The following is a 21,206-nucleotide window of genomic DNA, read 5'->3' as shown; positions in this document are numbered from 1 at the left end:
GCGGATTTCCAGGGTAGGAGATGGTTAGGTCAGTGGAGCAAGTTTATGGCATCAGGGATTCTGATGGAGTTTTGCAGAGTTTTTATGGTATTTGATGGCATTCGCTTGGCATATTCCATCATCCGCACAATGTTCCTTTTGTTCCGTCGCATTCCGACAACTTTCAGAAATCATTGTTATTATTGGGCATAACTTAATTAATTATGCTCGAGGTAGCATTCCAAGGAGATTAATTAGTGGAACACCTCAATGTAATAGCTTGTTGGAACCAAAACAAGAAGATCTATAGGATGGGATGGTTAGATATGAGTTTCAGTGGCTTGAGGAGACATGGTGGCCAATTTACCCTTTTCCCGCATTAAAAGAATATTTTAATTGAAATAAAAGAGGGCAAAGTGCTTCATGATTAAAATAATAATAAAATAGAAGGTTCTAGAGGAGTCCATCAAATCTATAAAAGAGGAGGAGGAGACGATTGGAGGACATCTTGGTTTATATATTGTTTCTTGTATGAGAGCTTGAGGACCCGGTTCTCTAGTCCATTGGTAGCCCCAGAACGAAAACCCTCGGGTGATATAGAGAGATTGGGTGAGCACCCATCTCCCCTTGGTGGATTCATTCAGAATCCACAGATGTCATGGTTGTTTTTCTATTTTAGTTTGGAGACCAGAGGGTCATTCCCAACTATTGTATTGGCATCTATCTATATATAATAAAGTTGGATTTTAATTGCTGCATTTCTCATTGTTCCTCGTGTTGTGATCTTTAATGAGTTTTCGTGCAACTTAAAGATTTATGGTTCTGGTTTTACATGGCAATCTTCTGGAAAATGCATGTTAATTTTATATGAAACGCTTGTTCCAAAAAATTTCTGATTTAGGACATTACACCTGTTCTGTCATCCGGTTGAGCTAGAAGTAGGTGTCCATCTTCTTAACCCAAGCCCTAGCAGTGCACTTGGCAGTGCCATTGAATGCAGGGAAGTACATCCTCCCTATGGTACTCTACAACTCATAGCTCTGTGTACCCTATCCTTCATAGCCCTTGCTCTTCTCATTCTGCTTGAGTTTGCAGAAATCTCTAAAAGATAGTACTTTGTTGAAGTTTGCATCCATAGATTGCCACTCTCTGAAATGATCTCCCATCTGTGTGGAGTCTTCACCCCTTGTTGGTTCGATCTATGCCATAGGTACGAAAGAGGGCAGTGTGGCTCGAGTTGGCCCACTAGCTGATGGGTGTTGTGCTGCTGGTGAGGGGTGATCGAATGGCTGGGAGGCTCCAGAAGTTTCCCCAAATAGAAACCCTCTAGGAGTGGTTCTCTCTCTGTTTTGCATCTTTATCTCCTCCAGCATCTCTTTTTGGCCCTTGGCTAAGTCATTCAAAGCCTTCAAGAGGCTGTCGAAAGCCATCTCTTCCCTGCTCTTGGGTTCCACCATGTCCTCCTCTTCTACCACTGCTTTCCCCCTGTCCTCCATGTCTGGAGTAATCTCCAACTCTCTTTCTCTGCTCCGATACCTTTGCCTTCTGTATGTGATGTTTTGTTGGTCCCCTTCTCTCATAGGAGAAAATCCCCACAGCTGAGCCAAGACCTAGGCTTTGATACCACTATAATGTTCCTAAGTAGGAATACAAGTGATATACAAGCATACAATCATTTCAAAAAACAGAAGAATGACCTAGACACTAAGCACCCATAGAAATGTTGGAAATAAGGAACTGCTGAGCCATTTTATTACTTCTTCAAGAGCAAAATACAATAGTAAATAGAATGGTGCACTTGAGCTTGAGCTTGTCTCAATGGACAAGCATGACCAAACCCAGGTGAGCAATAGCTGAACTGAAGGCTGCTACAACTGTTGCACCAAATTGCACTGCGCTGCCCAGAAAACTGCTCTTTCTGTTGACTTCAAAGGGCTGGAATCACCACTTCCCGTGCTCAGAAAATTATGAGATTCGACCTCCTGACTCTCTCGCCTAAACCCAAAAAAACCCATGAAGGAATTTGGTTGGTTCAGAATTTTGAAATTCAACCCCCAAGGAGCCCAACTTCAGCTGCAATTGCAAAACTCGGCCTGCTGGATTCTGACTTTAAAACCTCCTGGAAAGTGTCCAAAAATGTTGGGCTGATCCCTCCTATAGATCTTCTCACTTCCCGAATGAGTTTCTGGGCTATAGCTCTTGCCCTCAAGTCCCACGAAATCACTGAACTGGCCCTCTGCACTGTCTCCCAGGCTTGGAATTCGAACTGTTGGGTTGCTGGCTTCTTTGGCTCCAAAACTCTCACTGAATGTTGGCCTAATGTTGTCCTTCAGATTCCTTGGCTCCTCCGGCAAGTGGCTGATCCAATGTGGCTCAATCTCCCTCTACGTGTTCTCCCTGTGGCCCAGAAATATGCATTTCCTGAGTGTAGCTAAGTTACGGTGTTGTAGAAACTCCCCGGTCCTCCTGAAAATGTCGGTGGAACTGCCTTTCTAGGGTGGGCACTCGAAGTCCCCTGAAGGTAAGGTTGAATCTCTCACTTGAGAGATTCATGGCTGAACAGCCAGTTGACTCGGCTAAGCAGCTGAGCAAACAGTCAAGTAAATTCGATATGCAAGGTGAATGAATGATCCAAATGAGAGCCTCCTCCTCCTTTTGTCTTCATGGGTCTTCCTTGACTCATGTGGGTCCCTCCAATCAGCGTTTCGAATTCCCTCCAAGCCATTCGAATGGCCTAGTTCAAATTCCCAAGTGGGTGGCCCCCACCTTCCACTAGCAATCAAATTAAGCCGAAATTTCTCCTAAGTCCCTAAGTCAAAACTGCTGGGTCCTTTTCCTTAGCCAAAAATGTGCAAAAATGTGTAGAGATAACTTGTTACAAATGTGTTTGAGAAGGGACATGACAGAGAAAAAGAATAAACTGATAACGATAATATGGTATTAGCATAATAGCATGAAGAAAGTCATGCCAAAAGGTTTATGGATATGGAATTAAAAGTAGAGGTACATTTGAGGAGTACAACTTCTAACTCTCTCAGAGTCTCAGACATCATTTGTGTCATTTCTCTACACAAAGATATATGTGGATAATAGTTTTCCATTCTGAGATAGACCATTAATTTTATGCACTCTCATGTCCTTGATGTAATACTGAAACTAATAATATAACATTTCTGTTTTAAAAATTCCTATGTCAGATAGGTCTCAGATATGTCAGAATAACAAAGAAAGAATTTTAAGGCATTTGAATCATCTTCAGAATAAGCAGAATGTTTCTGTAATTTCTCTAGAAAATAAGAAAATGGTGACAGATTTATGTATTCTAACTGGATCTCAGTTTTTTGGACTTGTAATTTTGTTTGGAATCCTCAGTCTACCCAGCATCATTCAATGAGCAATTAATTATCTCAACCTCACAGTGACTATGTTCCTCATTACGAATATGTTAAACGCATATCTCATTATGTTAAACCATTTCCAGTTCAAATACTTACCACTCAGGAAGCTGGAAAAATGTTTCAAAGAACATTCGTGTCCCGTCGATATTCAACTGCAAAATCAGTTCAAGCCCAAAAAGAAAGAAGACCCGTTGCCGCTTTCGCTCTTGAGGCCAAAGAGTTTCCCATGCTGCAGCAACAATAACAAAACATTTTAGTCAATAAAGAGAAAAATATTGTGAGACAATGAAACTCTACTTAAACAAAAAGCGTTAAGTTGAAGAATGCATTCCAGCAGGAAGGAACATGAATGCGATACAAAGGACCAACCAACGTGTGTCATTTCATAACCACCATTGACAAACAAAACCATAAAAAGAAGAGAGAAAATATCCTCTTTTATCATGCAATCTATTAAACTGTTTAACAAATTCTGGATCAAATTCTTTCCGTGTTACAGGGTAATCTAGCATCCCCATATGATCTAAAGTCCCAAGCATCAAAGAAATAGTCTTGAGCCACTCAGGAAGGAGACCTATTATCACCACAGTAGCTCTTCCAATCACATTTGGTTTGATCATTTCCAACTCAAGGGGGAGTTCCCTAAGGGTAGGATTGCTGAAGCTATAGAGTGGAAGTACAATGTAATTTTTAAAGTGTAAGCCTTAACAAAGCAAGGTTGTGGTGTTATATGAAATAAGAGAATTTTGTGAGAACAAAAAGATGAAGGAAAACCCCAAGACCAAGTGCCTAATCAAACCTTGGGAAACTGGAGTCAAGGAAGTATAGATCAAAGAGAGATAGGGCATAAAAATGTAGGGCAATAGGGGCTGCTATGCATGCCGCAAATGAACCATAACTTGCTGAAATTTATAGCAGAAATTGTCCGAGAGAAGCTAAGTGTGCTATTCAGAACGTTATTATGAAGGTGATGCCAAATCATGCTAGCAACAATTGGGTCTATTTGTAAGATTAACAAGACAGCAACAACAATAAGAGGGATTATCTCCTCACATTACATTGTCCAAACAAAACATGGTTCAGACCTAGATGCAACAATGAGGTGTATTGCAACTGTCACCTCAGCAATCCTCCTCCTACTCTTTAGAGGAATTTGAAAACACGGGAGGGTTCCTTGTTTTCACCTAAAGCATATTTTAAGTTAATTGGCTTAAGGTGATATGAATCAAAGGCTAAGTAAGGTACTTCTTAGATGGACAAGGGCACAATTCTCCTTGTGTAGGAGCAACGTACCATATTCAAAGCCTTAGAGAGGCATTCGACACCTAGGATTTCAAGATGTAGATCAACAAAGGAAGGCCTAGGCATTCAAGCACCAATAAAAGGTTTGCAAATGATGTAATCAACAAAAGGAGAGGGAAAACCTTCAATCTAATCCCCAAGTTGAAGCCTTCGCTAATATTAGGGGTTTCCTATGGCAAAAGTTGCTTAGGGGAGATGATGTCAGCCCTATTAGGGCAAACCCAACCATGAAAAATGCAAGATTTGGAGTTCAAAAGATCAATCAAGGTGAATTTAAGATGATTTCTATGCAGTGGAACTGGCTAACACCAATGTGGTATTGGGAGTGCAGTGGCTCATCACTATTGGGAGGCACTAGAAGGACTATCGTACCATGGAGATTGAGTGGGTCATGCCAAAAGGGCAAAGAGTGTTGCTCAGGGGAATCGCTACGGATGCTCCAAAAGTGGTTACGACCCAAAAGATGGACGATATCTTTAACCATGGAGACATAGCCTAGGCTGCATAGTGTACGATAACACAACAAAAGACATCAGAAGGAGACCAACATTATTCAATAGATATCCAAGCCTTGTTGGATAAACACTAGAGGGTTTTCAAGGCTATACCTCTTGAAAAGCCACCAAACATAGCTTTCAAGCACACTATTGAATTGGAGGAAGGGTCGAAGTCAATCATCACCACACCATAATGGCATCCCAAGAGATTTAAGGAGGAGATTGAGAGGACCACCAAAGAGTTGTTGAATATGGGGCACATAAGGCCCAACACTAGTCCATTTGCATCCTCTGTGGTACTAGTCAAGAAGAAGATGGGGCGATGAGGATGTGCATAGACTATAGAGTTCTCAACAAGAAGACGATCAAGAACAAGTACCCAATATTGTGAATCAATGAGCTTTTGGATGAGATACATGGAGCTATGTACTTGTCCAAGATTGATTTAAGGTGGGGTTATCATCAAATCAGGGTTCATGAGAAGAACATACAAAAACCAACTTTTAGATGCCACTTTGGACATTATGCGTTTCTCGTCATGCCATTTGGGCTAACTGTTGCTTTCTAGTAGCATCAGATGTGATCTAAGCCTCAAAATTTGCAGGGAGGCTAGAGCACATGTATTCGAGAATACCCAGAAATCGTTTTGGGAAATTACACCTGGAGACAGTTTTATTAAAATAATTCATTACTTTTTAATGGATGCCTAAGTCTAAACTTATGAAATTAAAATAATTAAAGGGTATTAATTAAACTGGGGGTGAAACTTCTAGAAGAAGACGAGGATCAAGCCAAAATGATCTGAACCATTGATAAGAATCTAATCTGGGTTGTGTTGTCGCGCGGATTGACACGACAACGCTCGGATCGGGGGCTGTCACTCTGATTCCCGATCCCTCCGTTTAAGCCTGTCTCCCGCGGCTAAGGGGGGTAGACCCTGTGAGGTGATGGAGGCCAACTGCCAAACAGTTGGGCTGGGAGACGAGATGCACGATAGGGATAAGCACTAAAACGATTTGATGAATTGAGGAGACTAGTGCCTTATGAGATTGGTGCCTAAATGATTACTTTCTAGGTGATATAAGAGCATAAATCATAAACAGCAATCACCTATCATCAAATGATCAGAACAATGCTTTAAATATCCAGAAAAAACCACAAAGTTCCTCGTATAACGGTATCTGGCAAACTAAGAGAAATAAATCGCTTTAAGCAACAGTGAAACCAGATATCTACTTTATGCTCAGATCTCAGCACGAAAGATATAAAATGCTAAACAACTGATGGTGGTAAGAGCAATTCTCCACAAAAAAAGAAATTTTTATGCTTTTTCAATTTTTTTTTTTTTTTTTAAAACAAAATAAAACCCAAATCTAAAAAAATCTAATTAAAATCTAATCTAATAAAAACTATGAAAAAATTTAAATCTAAATCTAACTAGGATCTAAAATATTAAAATCTAGAACATAAAATAAAAACAATGCAAAGCTAAAAGTTAAATAAATTACAATCTAATAAAACATTAAATCAAAATGCAACTTAACTAAAATTTAAATAAAACAAATCCTAATCAAATCTAAACTAAAACTAAGGAAATAATTAAAGTCCTACAACTGAACGCATTTCATTTTTGATTTTTTATTTCTTTGTAAAAAAAAAAAAAAGAAGTCAACCCAGAATAATGACCTACGTGAAACAAAGCCGCAAATCAAATGAAGGCTGATACAATGCAACCCACAGGGAAAAGACGTGAATCGAAAATCAAACGCTTTGTATGACAGAGAGACTGATTTCAAGGCACCGGCAGTCTACGGGTTCATTGCTGCATACCTGAAAAGAAAGCCACATCACCTCAGCCGTCGAAATGGAAACCGAATCACCTGCTGCCGGCGTGCTCGAGCTTTGCTGTAGACGCAAATGGAAGGAGAAAGAAACTATGCCTACGCCCAAAAAACTCAAATGCATTCAAATTGCAGTTAATAAAAATACCCACGCGAATACCCTGAAGGGAATCACGCAGACAGCTTCGTCAAAAATGTTAGACGCAGGAAAAAAACGCACAGTCAAGAAGACCCGACAAATATGCCTAAACGAAATTCGTTTTTTATGCTCTGCCTGTATAAAAATGAAAACGATTTTACCTGGACAGCTTTGAAAAATTGGAGATCGATTACACAGTTACCTGGAGATGATGGCTTGCATAACAATCAAATTGATGGCGGCAGTATGGTGTGATCTCTTAAGCAGATGCAATTCAGGGTTTTATTTACCAGTGAAACCCCAGGCGTATCCCAAAACTATGATGACCCTTATAAATTTGAAATTAAAATCTTCCCTTTGTCACTGGGATTGAGACGTCTGATATCAGATGAACAGTTTTCTTGGTTGTAGCAGCAGCATGAGCCTTTGAAACCCTGGAAAACAGAAAACAAGAGCCTGACAGGGATATGCAAAACTTCAAAGTAAAACCCTTCAAAAGTAACCTAGTATCACAAAATTTTACAGCTCTAGAACAGCCTGATTTGACAATAATTGCAGTTAATATTCTCAATATATCAGAAATCTTGAACTTCACTGTGAGCAGAAAGAAAATCTCTCAATGTAAAACAGAAAAGAAACTTTGAATGATTAACCCAGGGAACAATCAGCTGGGCTCTGCATAGAAAAGCCAGTGGGAGTCCGCTGGTCCAGCCTAGAACTTCCCCAAACGCCCACAATTTCCTTCAGAAAGGTTTTCCTGCACACCTCAAGCAACCATCAGTACAGAGAGAAAGAGTGCTGCTAGATCTCAGAAAATAATGGAGATACCTGCCATTATTTCAGAAACCCTAGCAGCCCTCAAACCCTAGCAGGTGAACAAGATACCTGTGCTCACACTACTCTTAAAAAAACAAGCTATGATTAACGGCTAAAAACTGAAATATGCAGAAAATTAAAGATCTCACAGCAATTCCAGAGAGTAACACCAGCCAGCTTGAACCCCAAAGTCTTTTTATTAACCAGAAAATCAGATTACAAGAGAGCTTTTTTCAGTACAGACTCACAGATCAGATGATCTCAAATGACTCCCTAAGACCCTATATAAAGGAAATGATCCTAACGGCTAGTTCGAGTGATCCATGTAGAAATGATCTCGACCGTTGATGAGGATCAAGACATCTCTTGATCTCATCCGTCAATTTATTAACTTAAAATATTATTATTTTATTAATTAGGGTTTTTGCTCCATTTTATAATTTTTATTTATTTTTTATTATTTTATTATTTTTATTCATTTTTTAATTTTTTTAATTCATTTTAAAATGGATCACTGAACTAAGCCTTCAGAGACATCACCTAGGACCTAGGACTTAGGCCTCATGAGGGGATTTAAAACATTTCTCGACCCTCAGGACACATTACATCATGACTTTTACAAAATTACATCTAAGGGACAAACTCATTTAATACAGACCCTCACAAAACACCCAGTTCTGCGACACAACTATAATCTAGCAGATTAACTCACTAGGATTCTCCTAAAGTTCTAATGACAAAATCCATCCCGGCTTTGGGGTCAGGTTTGAAGGAAAACTCTGCCGATCCATGGATCGGTGAGACGAAAAACCTTCCAGGACATAGATTATCATAGAAAGTTAGGTCCAACTAGGCAATTTTACATGCATGACTCTGATCTGCTTAGATTATTTACAATTCATACATGCAGACTGGGTTTACAAAAAAAAGATCAAGTTGCTGATGATGGCAGGATGGCACGGACATGCTGATCAGGTGCTGCTTCTTTCTGTCAAGAAAAAACGGGGTGCACTGCATGGGTAGTTGACCAGTAGGGGTCAACATCTGGCTCTACTTGGGGACACGTTGCTGCTTGCAGGAATGTGAGAATCCAGAATCTGCATCCATACAACACAAAAATAAGTAGCGTCCATCCAAAAATCAGCATATACGTTAAGCACAGGAAAGATAAAAGCTCTTCATTTATTGACTATCTAATAACATGAAAAGTAAATCTAATCCTAAAAACAGAAATGAAATGCTGAAAAGACAAGGAGTAGGGATAGAAATACAATACAAAAGATGCCCCATGGCATCAGATGTGTTCAATATAGTGCATACTGAGCATTTGCCTGCTTTCAGGCAAATCTGTCGGCTGCTTGTCGGATGTGCCATGTCCAATTTTGCATATGGTAGGACTCTTTCCTATCCGAAAATCAAGCTGCTCGCGGCCGTCTGATGCATCAAATCTTCGTCTAATCTTCTTTCTCTTACGCTTCTTCTTTCTGGCAGGATGAATTACTGATGATCTGGAACTTTCTGTTTCGAAACTATCAGATGAAGTGTGTAAGATATGCATGCTAAGTCTTTTTGTGTCTTGCATCTGATTTTTATCGTTTTTAAGCTTATCTGGATCACCTTCAATTATCCACTTAATGACCTCCTCATAGTAAGATGGAACTTGTTGCGGCAAATGAGAAGGCTCCTGGTTTCTCTTATCATCTGACCATTGTTGAATCTTTTGAACTTGTATTCTAATGGCATCCATCTGACTAGAGCATTCATCCCTTATAGCGCTGATTTGCATGGCATGGTTTTCTTGCATGTGTTTTATTACCTTATCATTCTTTTCCTCTATGTCCATCAAGCGATGTTGCATGAAATTTATTTCTTCTTTATGATTCGCTTGCATGTCAGCCAACTGATTGTTATGATTGAATGTCATAGAGTCAATCTCCCTATCATGATCAGCTTTCATGGTCACCATAATTTCCTCTAAGACTGACATCTTGCTTTGCATGCTTCTAATTTCTGTTTCATATTTAATTTTCATGGCCTCAATTTCCTTAGCATGCTGATTTTGAGTGACCTCCAACTCTCTATTACGTTTCTCCAGGTGAGTGCATAAAGTTTTCACATCATTGACATAATTAGTTTGATTGATTTCCATATTTCTTACCAGCATCATTAGATCTCGTATAATTTGCTTTTGCTCTTCTTTTTCATTGTCATTTGTCCCTGGTTTTTTACTATCATGAACTTGATCTGCAATATTTTCAGTGGATGACACATTTTGACATGAAGAATCGTCCTGGGATCTTTCAGTTGGACCTCCTATCAAATTACTTACATTCTGTTGCACAATTTTGGAGGAAGAAGGCAAGCTGTTTGGATAACCATATCTATCTTCAAAAGCATTGATAATATCAGCCAAAGAAGAGAAAGAATCCTTAGGAAAATTGTTAAACCAATTCAAAGCATCATCTTCTAAAGAAAGGACAAATAGACGCATTTTGATATCACCATGATGAAACTGAGGGGGTCTGCAATATATGATCATGAAGCGAATAAACAAGTCAATATGCCTTTTAGCAGCGATTGGATCACCATCTGAAAAAATAGGCAATTCAGGAAGGGCCTCCTCCGGAAAATCATGGAGACGGTGAGTAAAACGACATGGTTTAAATGAATAATCCATGATGAACAATAAGGGATGATAGAACTAGATCTTTGCTCAAGAAAATCAAAAGATGAAAGAAGTGGAGTCGCCACTTGAACAACAAATCTGATTCTAAGATCCGAGAAGCAATCAACAAACAGATATGCGGTAGGCTTCTTGTCTGGGAAAAATAAGAAAAATGGAGTCGCCACCCAAACAGGAAACAGACCCAAGAGGTACTGCTGATACGTGATGAAAAGATGCCAAAATATTGAATCTGCCAGCTCAACTGAGAGATGAGAAAGATGAGAAGATGAATGATTGTCGTTTGAAACACCGAGAACAAAGTGTCCCCGGCAACGGCGCCAAAAAATGTTGTCGCGCGGATTGACACGACAACGCTCGGATCGGGGGCTGTCACTCTGATTCCCGATCCCTCCGTTTAACACTGTCTCCCGCGGCTAAGGGGGGTAGACCCTGTGAGGTGATGGAGGCCAACTGCCAAACAGTTGGGCTGGGAGACGAGATGCACGATAGGGATAAGCACTAAAACGATTTGATGAATTGAGGAGACCAGTGCCTTATGAGATTGGTGCCTAAATGATTACTTTCTAGGTGATATAAGAGCATAAATCATAAACAGCAATCACCTATCATCAAATGATCAGAACAATGCTTTAAATATCCAGAAAAAACCACAAAGTTCCTCGTATAACGGTATCTGGCAAACTAAGAGAAATAAATCGCTTTAAGCAACAGTGAAACCAGATATCTACTTTATGCTCAGATCTCAGCACGAAAGATATAAAATGCTAAACAACTGATGGTGGTAAGAGCAATTCTCCACAAAAAAGAAATTTTTATGCTTTTTCAAATTTTTTTTTTTTTTTTTAAAACAAAATAAAACCCAAATCTAAAAAAATCTAATTAAAATCTAATCTAATAAAAACTATGAAAAAATTTAAATCTAAATCTAACTAGGATCTAAAATATTAAAATCTAGAACATAAAATAAAAACAATGCAAAGCTAAAAGTTAAATAAATTACAATCTAATAAAACATTAAATCAAAATGCAACTTAACTAAAATTTAAATAAAACAAATCCTAATCAAATCTAAACTAAAACTAAGGAAATAATTAAAGTCCTACAACTGAACGCATTTCATTTTTGATTTTTTATTTCTTTGTAAAAAAAAAAAAAAAGAAGTCAACCCAGAATAATGACCTACGTGAAACAAAGCCGCAAATCAAATGAAGGCTGATACAATGCAACCCGCAGGGAAAAGACGTGAATCGAAAATCAAACGCTTTGTATGACAGAGAGACCGATTTCAAGGCACCGGCAGTCTACGGGTTCATTGCTGCATACCTGAAAAGAAAGCCACATCACCTCAGCCGTCGAAATGGAAACCGAATCACCTGCTGCCGGCGTGCTCGAGCTTTGCTGTAGACGCAAATGGAAGGAGAAGGAAACTATGCCTACGCCCAAAAAACTCAAACGCATTCAAATTTGCAGTTAATAAAAATACCCACGCGAATACCCTGAAGGGAATCACGCAGACAGCTTCGTCAAAAATGTTAGACGCAGGAAAAAAACGCACAGTCAAGAAGACCCGACAAATATGCCCAAACGAAATTCGTTTTTTATGCTCTGCCTGTATAAAAATGAAAACGATTTTACCTGGACAGCTTTGAAAAATTGGAGATCGATTACACAGTTACCTGGAGACGATGGCTTGCATAACAATCAAATTGATGGTGGCAGTATGGTGTGATCTCTTAAGCAGATGCAATTCAGGGTTTTATTTACCAGTGAAACCCCAGGCGTATCCCAAAACTATGATGACCCTTATAAATTTGAAATTAAAATCTTCCCTTTGTCACTGGGATTGAGACGTCTGATATCAGATGAACAGTTTTCTTGGTTGTAGCAGCAGCATGAGCCTTTGAAACCCTGGAAAACAGAAAACAAGAGCCTGGCAGGGATATGCAAAACTTCAAAGTAAAACCCTTCAAAAGTAACCTAGTATCACAAAATTTTACAGCTCTAGAACAGCCTGATTTGACAATAATTGCAGTTAATATTCTCAATATATCAGAAATCTTGAACTTCACTGTGAGCAGAAAGAAAATCTCTCAATGTAAAACAGAAAAGAAACTTTGAATGATTAACCCAGGGAACAATCAGCTGGGCTCTGCACAGAAAAGCCAGTGGGAGTCGGCTGGTTCAGCCTAGAACTTCCCCAAACGCCCACAATTTCCTTCAGAAAGGTTTTCCTGCACACCTCAAGCAACCATCAGCACAGAGAGAAAGAGTGCTGCTAGATCTCAGAAAATAATGGAGATACCTGCCATTATTTCAGAAACCCTAGCAGCCCTCAAACCCTAGCAGGTGAACAAGATACCTGTGCTCACACTACTCTTAAAAAAAACAAGCTATGATTAACGGCTAAAAACTGAAATATGCAGAAAATTAAAGATCTCACAGCAATTCCAGAGAGTAACACCAGCCAGTTTGAACCCCAAAGTCTTTTTATTAACCAGAAAATCAGATTACAAGAGAGCTTTTTTCAGTACAGACTCACAGATCAGATGATCTCAAATGACTCCCTAAGACCCTATATAAAGGAAATGATCCTAACGGCTAGTTCGAGTGATCCATGTAGAAATGATCTCGACCGTTGATGAGGATCAAGACATCTCTTGATCTCATCCGTCGATTTATTAACTTAAAATATTATTATTTTATTAATTAGGGTTTTTGCTCCATTTTATAATTTTTATTTATTTTTTATTATTTTATTATTTTTATTCATTTTTTAATTTTTTTAATTCATTTTAAAATGGATCATTGAACTAAGCCTTCGGAGACATCACCTAGGACCTAGGACTTAGGACTCATGAGGGGATTTAAAACATTTCTCGACCCTCAGGACACATTACATCATGACTTTTACAAAATTACATCTAAGGGACAAACTCATTTAATACAGACCCTCACAAAACACCCAGTTCTGCGACACAACTATAATCTAGCAGATTAACTCACTAGGATTCTCCTAAAGTTCTAATGACAAAATCCATCCCGGCTTTGGGGTCAGGTTTGAAGGAAAACTCTGCCGATCCATGGATCGGTGAGACGAAAAACCTTCCGAGACATAGATTATCATAGAAAGTTAGGTCCACCTAGGCAATTTTACATACATGACTCTGATCTGCTTAGATTATTTACAATTCATACATGCAGACTGGGTTTACAAAAAAAAGATCAAGTTGCTGATGATGGCAGGATGGCATGGACATGCTGATCAGGTGCTGCTTCTTTCTGTCAAGAAAAAACGGGGTGCACTGCATGGGTAGTTGACCAGTAGGGGTCAACAGGTCGTTGATTGATCAACAAGAGGATTATAAGAAGAGGCTTGATGGGCATTTGGAAAACACATTGAGTGAGAGATCAAGAGATCAATTTCTCAAGAGAGCAGTACAGCAGTTGCCGGAGAAGCGATCGAGGTGATTTCTTGCAGTGAGGGGCAGGGATAGTTTCTGGAGCAAGTTTTCCTAATCCAGAGAGTACAAGGCAAAGAGGGTAGAAAGACATCCAGAGAGGCTGATGCAGGGCCATGCAAAGCTACATTTACATTGTGGCTGCACAGAGCTTCAGAGGGAGTCAGAAATTCTGCTAAGGAATAGTCGGGATCTAGTGGTTGGAGCCGAGGTGTGATACCGGGAGGCCTGAGGGCCGAAGTTTCTAGCTAGCAAGGATCGAGAGGAGGTGCATCGCAGTCCCAACAGCGATGATGTAGTCACTGCATGGGTGTGATGCAGTATTGCACAGAGGCAACGCAGAGGCTCATCTCCAACGCAGATTAGTGCCAAATCTTCCCCTTTTTGGGGTGAGATCATCTCACTCCCTTTTTTCCCGGTTAGATTTTTGTATCAGATTGCTAGTTTGGGCATTCGAAGAATTGTATTCACAAAACTACTACGTAATAATACAAGCCCTCAACGGCTGCACCGGTTTTCACACATTGGGTTTTTCCGACATTTGTCCAAAAACAACAGTGTCCATTGTGTGTTGTGTATTTCTTCTTGCTCAGTTATTGTTTCCACATATAATTTAATTAGTGAAAGTTGCAGTGTATTGGTTTCGATATTTAACGTAGAACACAGTAAATAATTTGTTAAATTATTTAACAAACATAAGAAACTTAATCAGTTGTTGCAGTAGAAATTTGGGTCTCCAAATTTTCACATGGTATCGGAGCACAGGTGAAGCAAGAGAGAAGACCAGAAGAACCCAACATTGAAGAGAAGTAGGGAGATCGAAGTGCTATGTAGGAAGCAGATCGAATCCCCAAAAGGATTGCGCAGTCCAAGCCAGGAGGGAAAGATTCTCGAGGAAAATCTCTCTCTGAGTGAGTTGACAGAGAGGTAAGATTTCCAGTTCGTGATTTGTCAGTGGCAGAGGGAGCAGCGCAGCAACAAATCCAACGTTGAGCAGTCTTCAGGTGAGACAGTTTTCTGCAACAGTGGTTGGGGCAGAAAAACGTCAGAAGAAGGAAGGAGACACTTTTTGAAGGAATTTCTTCCTGTGAGAATTCCTAGCCAAGGAATTTGATTTCTCAATTGCTGAGCAGCAGTAGAGAGGAGAAGATCTATTAACTCCAGCAGGGAGTGTATAGTGTAATGTCCCTTCCTAAATTATTTTGGAATAGGAATAATTTCTACATTTTGGGGCAAATTTTGGAGTTGATGGGGCCCATTCAATTTTATTAGGAGGCTAGACTTAGTAGAAGTTATTTCAATGTGGTTAATTTGTATGTGGGGGCCACCCACACTAGGAGAATACACATTCCCTAGTTCGATTTGCATGGAGGGGAAATCGATGGTTAAGTGAGGGACCCACGATGGAGGGAAAATGGAGGGAAAAGTGCTCCACGAAATCTATATAAGGAAGGCAACTCTCCTCATTTCAGCATCTTATCTTTTGACATATTGAACTCAACCTTAGTTGCTTGAGCTGCTTAGTCGGGTTACTATGTTGTTTAGCACACGAGTGTCTCTGAGCGGAGATCTCAACCTTTGCTTCGGTGGACTTCGAGTGCCACCCTAGGAAGGCAATTCGTACTACCTTGGAGGAGAGCCAGTGGAGTTTCACAGCCATATCATTCAGCATTTGTCTTAGCCAGTGCATGTTTCTGGAGGACGCAGAAGGGGAACATGCAGGTGTTGCTTGTGGGTTCATCCTGACAACAATTGCCAGGGGAGTTTAGGCATTGAAGCTACAGTGGAGGATCAACCTTCTGAGAGATTTTTGGAGCAGGAGGTTGTTGTATTGGAGCAGCTCGATTTACACTCACATGGGCCTGTGCAGAGAGCCATCACTGGGCTCACGTGGGAGTCAGAGGAAGGAATTGTAGAGCTAGACCTGGCCAGAAGAAGTAGGAGATCACTTGGAGGGCCATTGGAGGAGGATTGTTGGAGCTGGGAGAGAAGAGATTGACAAGATCAGTCATAGCAACAGAATTCAAAATTGGAGGGCCAAGCTGTGAAGAGTCAATTTTTGAAGGTTGGAACCAAGGGAAACCCTTTCAGGGTTTTGGGCAAGGATCACACTCCTAATTTTATAGAATTTTCTGGGTAGATCTAAGGGGTCAAACATGGGTCCCAACTCGGCCAGCAGCTAGAGGAGCTAAGAAGAATTTGGGCCAAAATTTAGAGGTCAACATTTAGCCAATTCCTTTGTGGGTTATTCTGGGTATTTGGTGGAGAGGTCGGGCTTAATTTTCTGTAATTTTCTAAGCACGGGAAGTGGTGTTTCCAGCCATTTAAAGTCAGCAAAAAGGGCAGTTTTATGGGCAGGGCAGAGCAGATTGGTGCAGCAGTTGAGGCAGCCATCGATTCAACCATTTCTCACCTCGGTTTGGTCATGCTTGTCCATTGAGACAAGCCTAGGTGCACCACTCTATTATCTATTGTATTTTTCCTTCAAACAAATAATAAAATGGTTCAACAGCTTATTATTTCCAGCATTTCCATGGGTGCTTAATGTATATTTCGTTTTTCTGATTGTTGGATTGTTTGCATGCTTTGTATATCACTTACATTCATGTTTAGGAACATTACAGTGGTATCAAAGCCATAATCTTGGCTCAACCTATGGGAAATATTAGAATCAAATAACATGGCGGTCACCTGGAATGAGGTGGTGAGGATACAACAAATGATGATTGATGTGGGGAAGAAATTGATTCATTCCTCAGTTGGGAATCCGGACATGATTGCAATTGATGTGGAGTTATTGGGGGAAAACTGGAGGGCATACCAATCATTGGGTCATGGCATTCAGGCGTCCCTCTCTTTTTGGGAATTTTGTGAACTAAGGGGTATGCACAAACCAATGGAGATTCAGTGGGATTTTGTAGGGATGATGAGAAGTATTAAGAAAAAAGATGAAAGAGTAGTTGAAGGGGCCATGGTTGGCAAAGAGATAGTTGAGCATACACCCATTGATGAGGTGTCATCCATTGATGAGGTATTCGGGGTTGTGACTAAGTTCTCAGGTGATAACAATGCACCACAGGTTGGTGAGGTACCGGAAGATAGCTCCACTGTTGTTGAGGAGTCGATAGGTACAGAGGCCTCTAGATCTATGACGGAGTTGCCAGACGACAATCGCCTACAGCTAGGTGGTGAGCATATCGTGCATACTAGGTTGTCTATGGAGGAGCAGTTGAAGGCTCATGTCAAGCTTGTGATGGAGGAGGATGTGTAGCCATCCCTTGGGCTAGCCATTGATGAGGGGCAGCATAGAGGTCACGCGTTGGGTTTTCAGCACAGTGCACTTCAGAGGCCCACTGGCGGGGTCTATAGCATTATCAACCCACCCTTATGCGTTGGATTGAGGGAGGCCGAGTTGTCTAGATGTACCTAAGGGGGTGGACAGGTTAGTAGGACTGAGTTGAGCATGATACCATATCAGCTTGGAGGGCTTGTTCCTTCCATAGAGGATTACACATTCGATCTCTCCTTTGGGATTGGATGGTGAGAAGTACTAAGCTGGTAATCGATGGAGCAGGTTAGGTAGTTGGATACATCCATGGCCACATGTCAGCAGAGGCAATGGATTACCAAAGGGACTCGAGAGCCGGACTATTTTTGGGATCCAGGTGGGATTTTCCATCACATCATAGAGCTGGTAGGTGATGGTAGTAATTGCGGGATGGATTTGACGCTTGAGCGCACCCACATTTTCAGATCTCCATCAGAGCCCTAGTTAGCACTAGTGACAGGATGGTTTGACAGGTGAGTAGACAAATTTCATGAGTTGTCTTGGCATATTGACGGTGCATGATGTCACAGGGTGACTAGCTTACTCTGGCAGGAGTTGGTAGGAGGAGGTGGCATCGACAGGATATCAGAGAGGGCATTGTATGGAGAGAGTGCTCTCTTACTAGCATATGGGACGCAAGGACTATTGAGGATACACGCAGTAGTGTCATTTCCATTAGCATGTGGGGAGTTGGGCCGCTCAGGTATTTCAGAGCAGATGGGGGGATGTAGCCCACATCATGGAGGGCGTACTAGAAGAGAGGTCGATATTTTGGCCATGCAAGATACTATATGTTACAGTGTGGTACGACAGTGGTGTTGATTTGGGATAGAACCGAATGTGCTCTAGCCACGAAATTTGGTGGAGAGGTTGGGGCACATGTGATCTCCAATACCCAGAAAGGGTTTGGGCAGATTCTAAACAGATCAGGAGATATTAAAATAATTAATATTTTTAATGGAGTCCCTAAGTCTAAACTTAGGGAAAATAAAATATTAATGTGTATTAATATGAATCTGTGTTAGACTGGTCCAAAAGACATGGATCAAGCCAAATCTAATCTTAGCCGTTGATTAGGGACTTAATCTCAGTCATTGAGATGTCAATAGGAAAAGTATAAGAGGAGGCTTGAGGGTCACTTGGAGAATACACCAGAGAGTGATCAGTGATTCTATTCTCCAGAGCAGGGTTTGCTAAGAGAGATAGAATCAGTGATCGGGAGAGTAGCTGAGGGGCATTGAGTACAGAGAGAAAGAGAGGCAGAGATAGTGTTGGGATAGCAGCAGAGCAACTAGAGAGAGAGACATAGGAGCAGCCAGTGCTCATGCAGGGCCACGCAGAGGCAGCTAAGTGTTGCGCATAGCACCAGAGGGGCTAGTGTAGCTGAAGTAGAGGCTCAGAGAGCTGACGCAAGGCCTCCTGAGTTTGACGTAGGCCAAGATAGGCTGACGCAGGGCCAACGTTGGGCTAGGAGAGGTTGACGCAGTCCAGATTCGGCAGACGCTGGGGTTTCTGGGGCAAATTGGTGCTGAGTAGCTGCCGAATGAATTATCCGGGGTTTCAGCCAGCAGATTTGTCAGAAACCGAGAGGTATTGCTGCTAAGGAAATTCTCTATTGGGTAGGCCAGTTTCGGCACCCAGATTGTACTCTGGTATTTCTTAATAAGAAAACCCTCAGATAGCTACACTGGTTTTCCCACATTGGGTTTTTCCGGGGACATTAGTCCAAAAATAATGGTGTCATGTGGTGTGTTTGTTCTTGTTTCTTTTAGTTGTTGATTTGTAATATGTTGAGCATGCACTCGTGTTTATTTTTAGTATTTACATTGTAAATAGCTTGTTAAGGAAAATAACAAGTAGGTAGGAATAAATCAGATAAAGTGCATGGAGGGTTTCTAACTAAGTAAACTTAGAAACTTCAACAAGTGGGCAGTGGTACATAGGACTACACAGAGTTACGTCATAGCGTCCAATGTTATGTAGAGGGATGCAGTCTGATGCATACAGACCCAACGTTAGGCCATAGCATCCAGTGGTGTGTGGGGCGATGGAGCAAGGAGCAGGGGCCTGCAAATGGGCATGGAGACGCATGGGGTGTGTCGTAGTATGTTGGACTGCGTTGTGGAGTGGGAGTGCCTCACATTGCATTGAGTACATGCGAGGAGTGACAGGTACAGTGACACAGGCGGGACACAGGACGATACAAGATGGCATAGTCGTAGCCGAGGGCATCCAACGGTGTAGGTCGCGGTGTACAGTGGCATGTCCAGGAGTACTGAGATGATCGGTGGCATGCAAGGGTGTATAATACTACACAACGAGGTCTTGGAGTGTTGCCTCCAGGGAGACCCTTGGACGGAAACACCGGGCATACCTTTGGGCATAGTTCACCTAGGATCGACGGGGACACAGATGAGCGATACTTCATGGTATCCGCGGGGAGTCACACGCTTCACCCTCTTCTATAACCCTCCCAGGCACAGTTGATTTTGCTATCGACTTTCTGCACTCTGGGCATGAGCAACGGGGGACGAGGAGCTCACCTGAGATATTTGGGTGACACTCAGCGCACTAGGGGGGAGACTTTTCAGTAGTGGCATTGGATTGGTGCATCAGTTGACAGCCACAGGTTGGGGAATGAGGTGATCATCTGCAGGGGTGGCATATCATTCATCACTGAGCCTACGTCTAGGGAGCTAGTCCCGAGGGAGACATGTGTCACTCTTTTCTCACAGCATGTTGGGACCAAGCATGAGCTGAAGATAGCAGGTACGACTGAGGTAGTTTCCCAGTATGTGTTCAGGCTCCAGACCTTATATTGGCACATTATCGAGAGGGTGGATGGCAGACCCAGGGGAGATGGTTGGCAGGGACAGGAGGGATCCACATACCTTGAGTTGATTACGAGTATCGGATACCCATCTTTTGGTTGCATTCAGGGGGTAGCTCTTTGGCACACGTGGCTTCCAACGATCATTGGTACTACACAGTGGCAAACACAGGGCAGATTAGCATGCATCAAATTAGCCCACGATATATGGAGCCTATATAGTGATCACATGTAGGGACTAGCGATGAGGGTCAGAGGGAGTCCATCGGTTGACAGGGCTATGTCGTAGCAGGTCTGGCTATGGGATGCAGGGATTCAATTGATTGATAGACCACTCGTGATGACCAAAGTCATGGCAAAGAGTGATATGGTTCGCTCTTGGGATGACACATGGGGGTTCACAGAGGGTTTCATCATATGGGGAGGCATACATTCTCTGTTGCTACATAGGTTCAGAGTTAGATTTGGATGGGTAGGCCTTGGTGCCATGGAGATGCCTAGGCAGGATGTGTCTCGCCTCTTTTAGTATTCCACCATCAAGTTCCAAGAGAGGAGGATACTGGCTGCGCACGATGGGGTATGAGATAGTCAGAGTAGCGCAACGTCAACATGGTGGCACCGCTATGTGACTAGCAGGGAACTAGGGCATCACAACTCTTCACAGCCCAATAACCTTTAGGGATGTGATAGCTACTGCAGGGGGAGATCATACAAATCTTCCATTGGGCTTTAGTGAGTCACTGATGGAGCAGGGGACTTCTGGTACTTTCACCAGCATAATAGTGAGTGGGGCGAGGGGAGCTTCATGTTGGACAGGATTGCCTGGGATCCTAGTATTGAAGGATTATTTCATATCAGGACAATGCAGAGGTTAGGCACGATCCTGTGGCACATCTAGGACCCTGGCACATTTTGTAGTGACAGTGGGGAGC

At 41.6% G+C, this 21,206-nt stretch overlaps 1 protein-coding gene across 6 annotated transcripts in view; it reads right to left on the bottom strand.

The window, feature by feature from the left end:
- Positions 1–21,206, bottom strand: part of LOC149167844 (lycopene epsilon cyclase, chloroplastic-like) — a 548,933-nt gene that overhangs the window by 55,752 nt on the left and 471,975 nt on the right. For all 6 annotated transcript variants that reach the window (XM_089433192.1, XM_089433193.1, XM_089433188.1 and 3 more), the window contains one exon: positions 3,474–3,606. In XM_089433192.1, the coding sequence (XP_089289318.1) occupies positions 3,474–3,606 (133 nt within the window). The remainder of the gene's footprint in view (positions 1–3,473; positions 3,607–21,206) is intronic.

The sequence above is a fragment of the Pinus tabuliformis genome, chromosome 5_1 (assembly GCF_031772625.1).
Source record: "Pinus tabuliformis cultivar Carrire ecotype Pingquan chromosome 5_1, CPIR1, whole genome shotgun sequence".
Lineage (NCBI taxonomy): Eukaryota > Viridiplantae > Streptophyta > Pinopsida > Pinales > Pinaceae > Pinus > Pinus tabuliformis.
The sequence above is the reverse complement of the archived record's forward strand: the minus strand, read 5'-3'. Positions and strand labels throughout refer to the sequence as shown.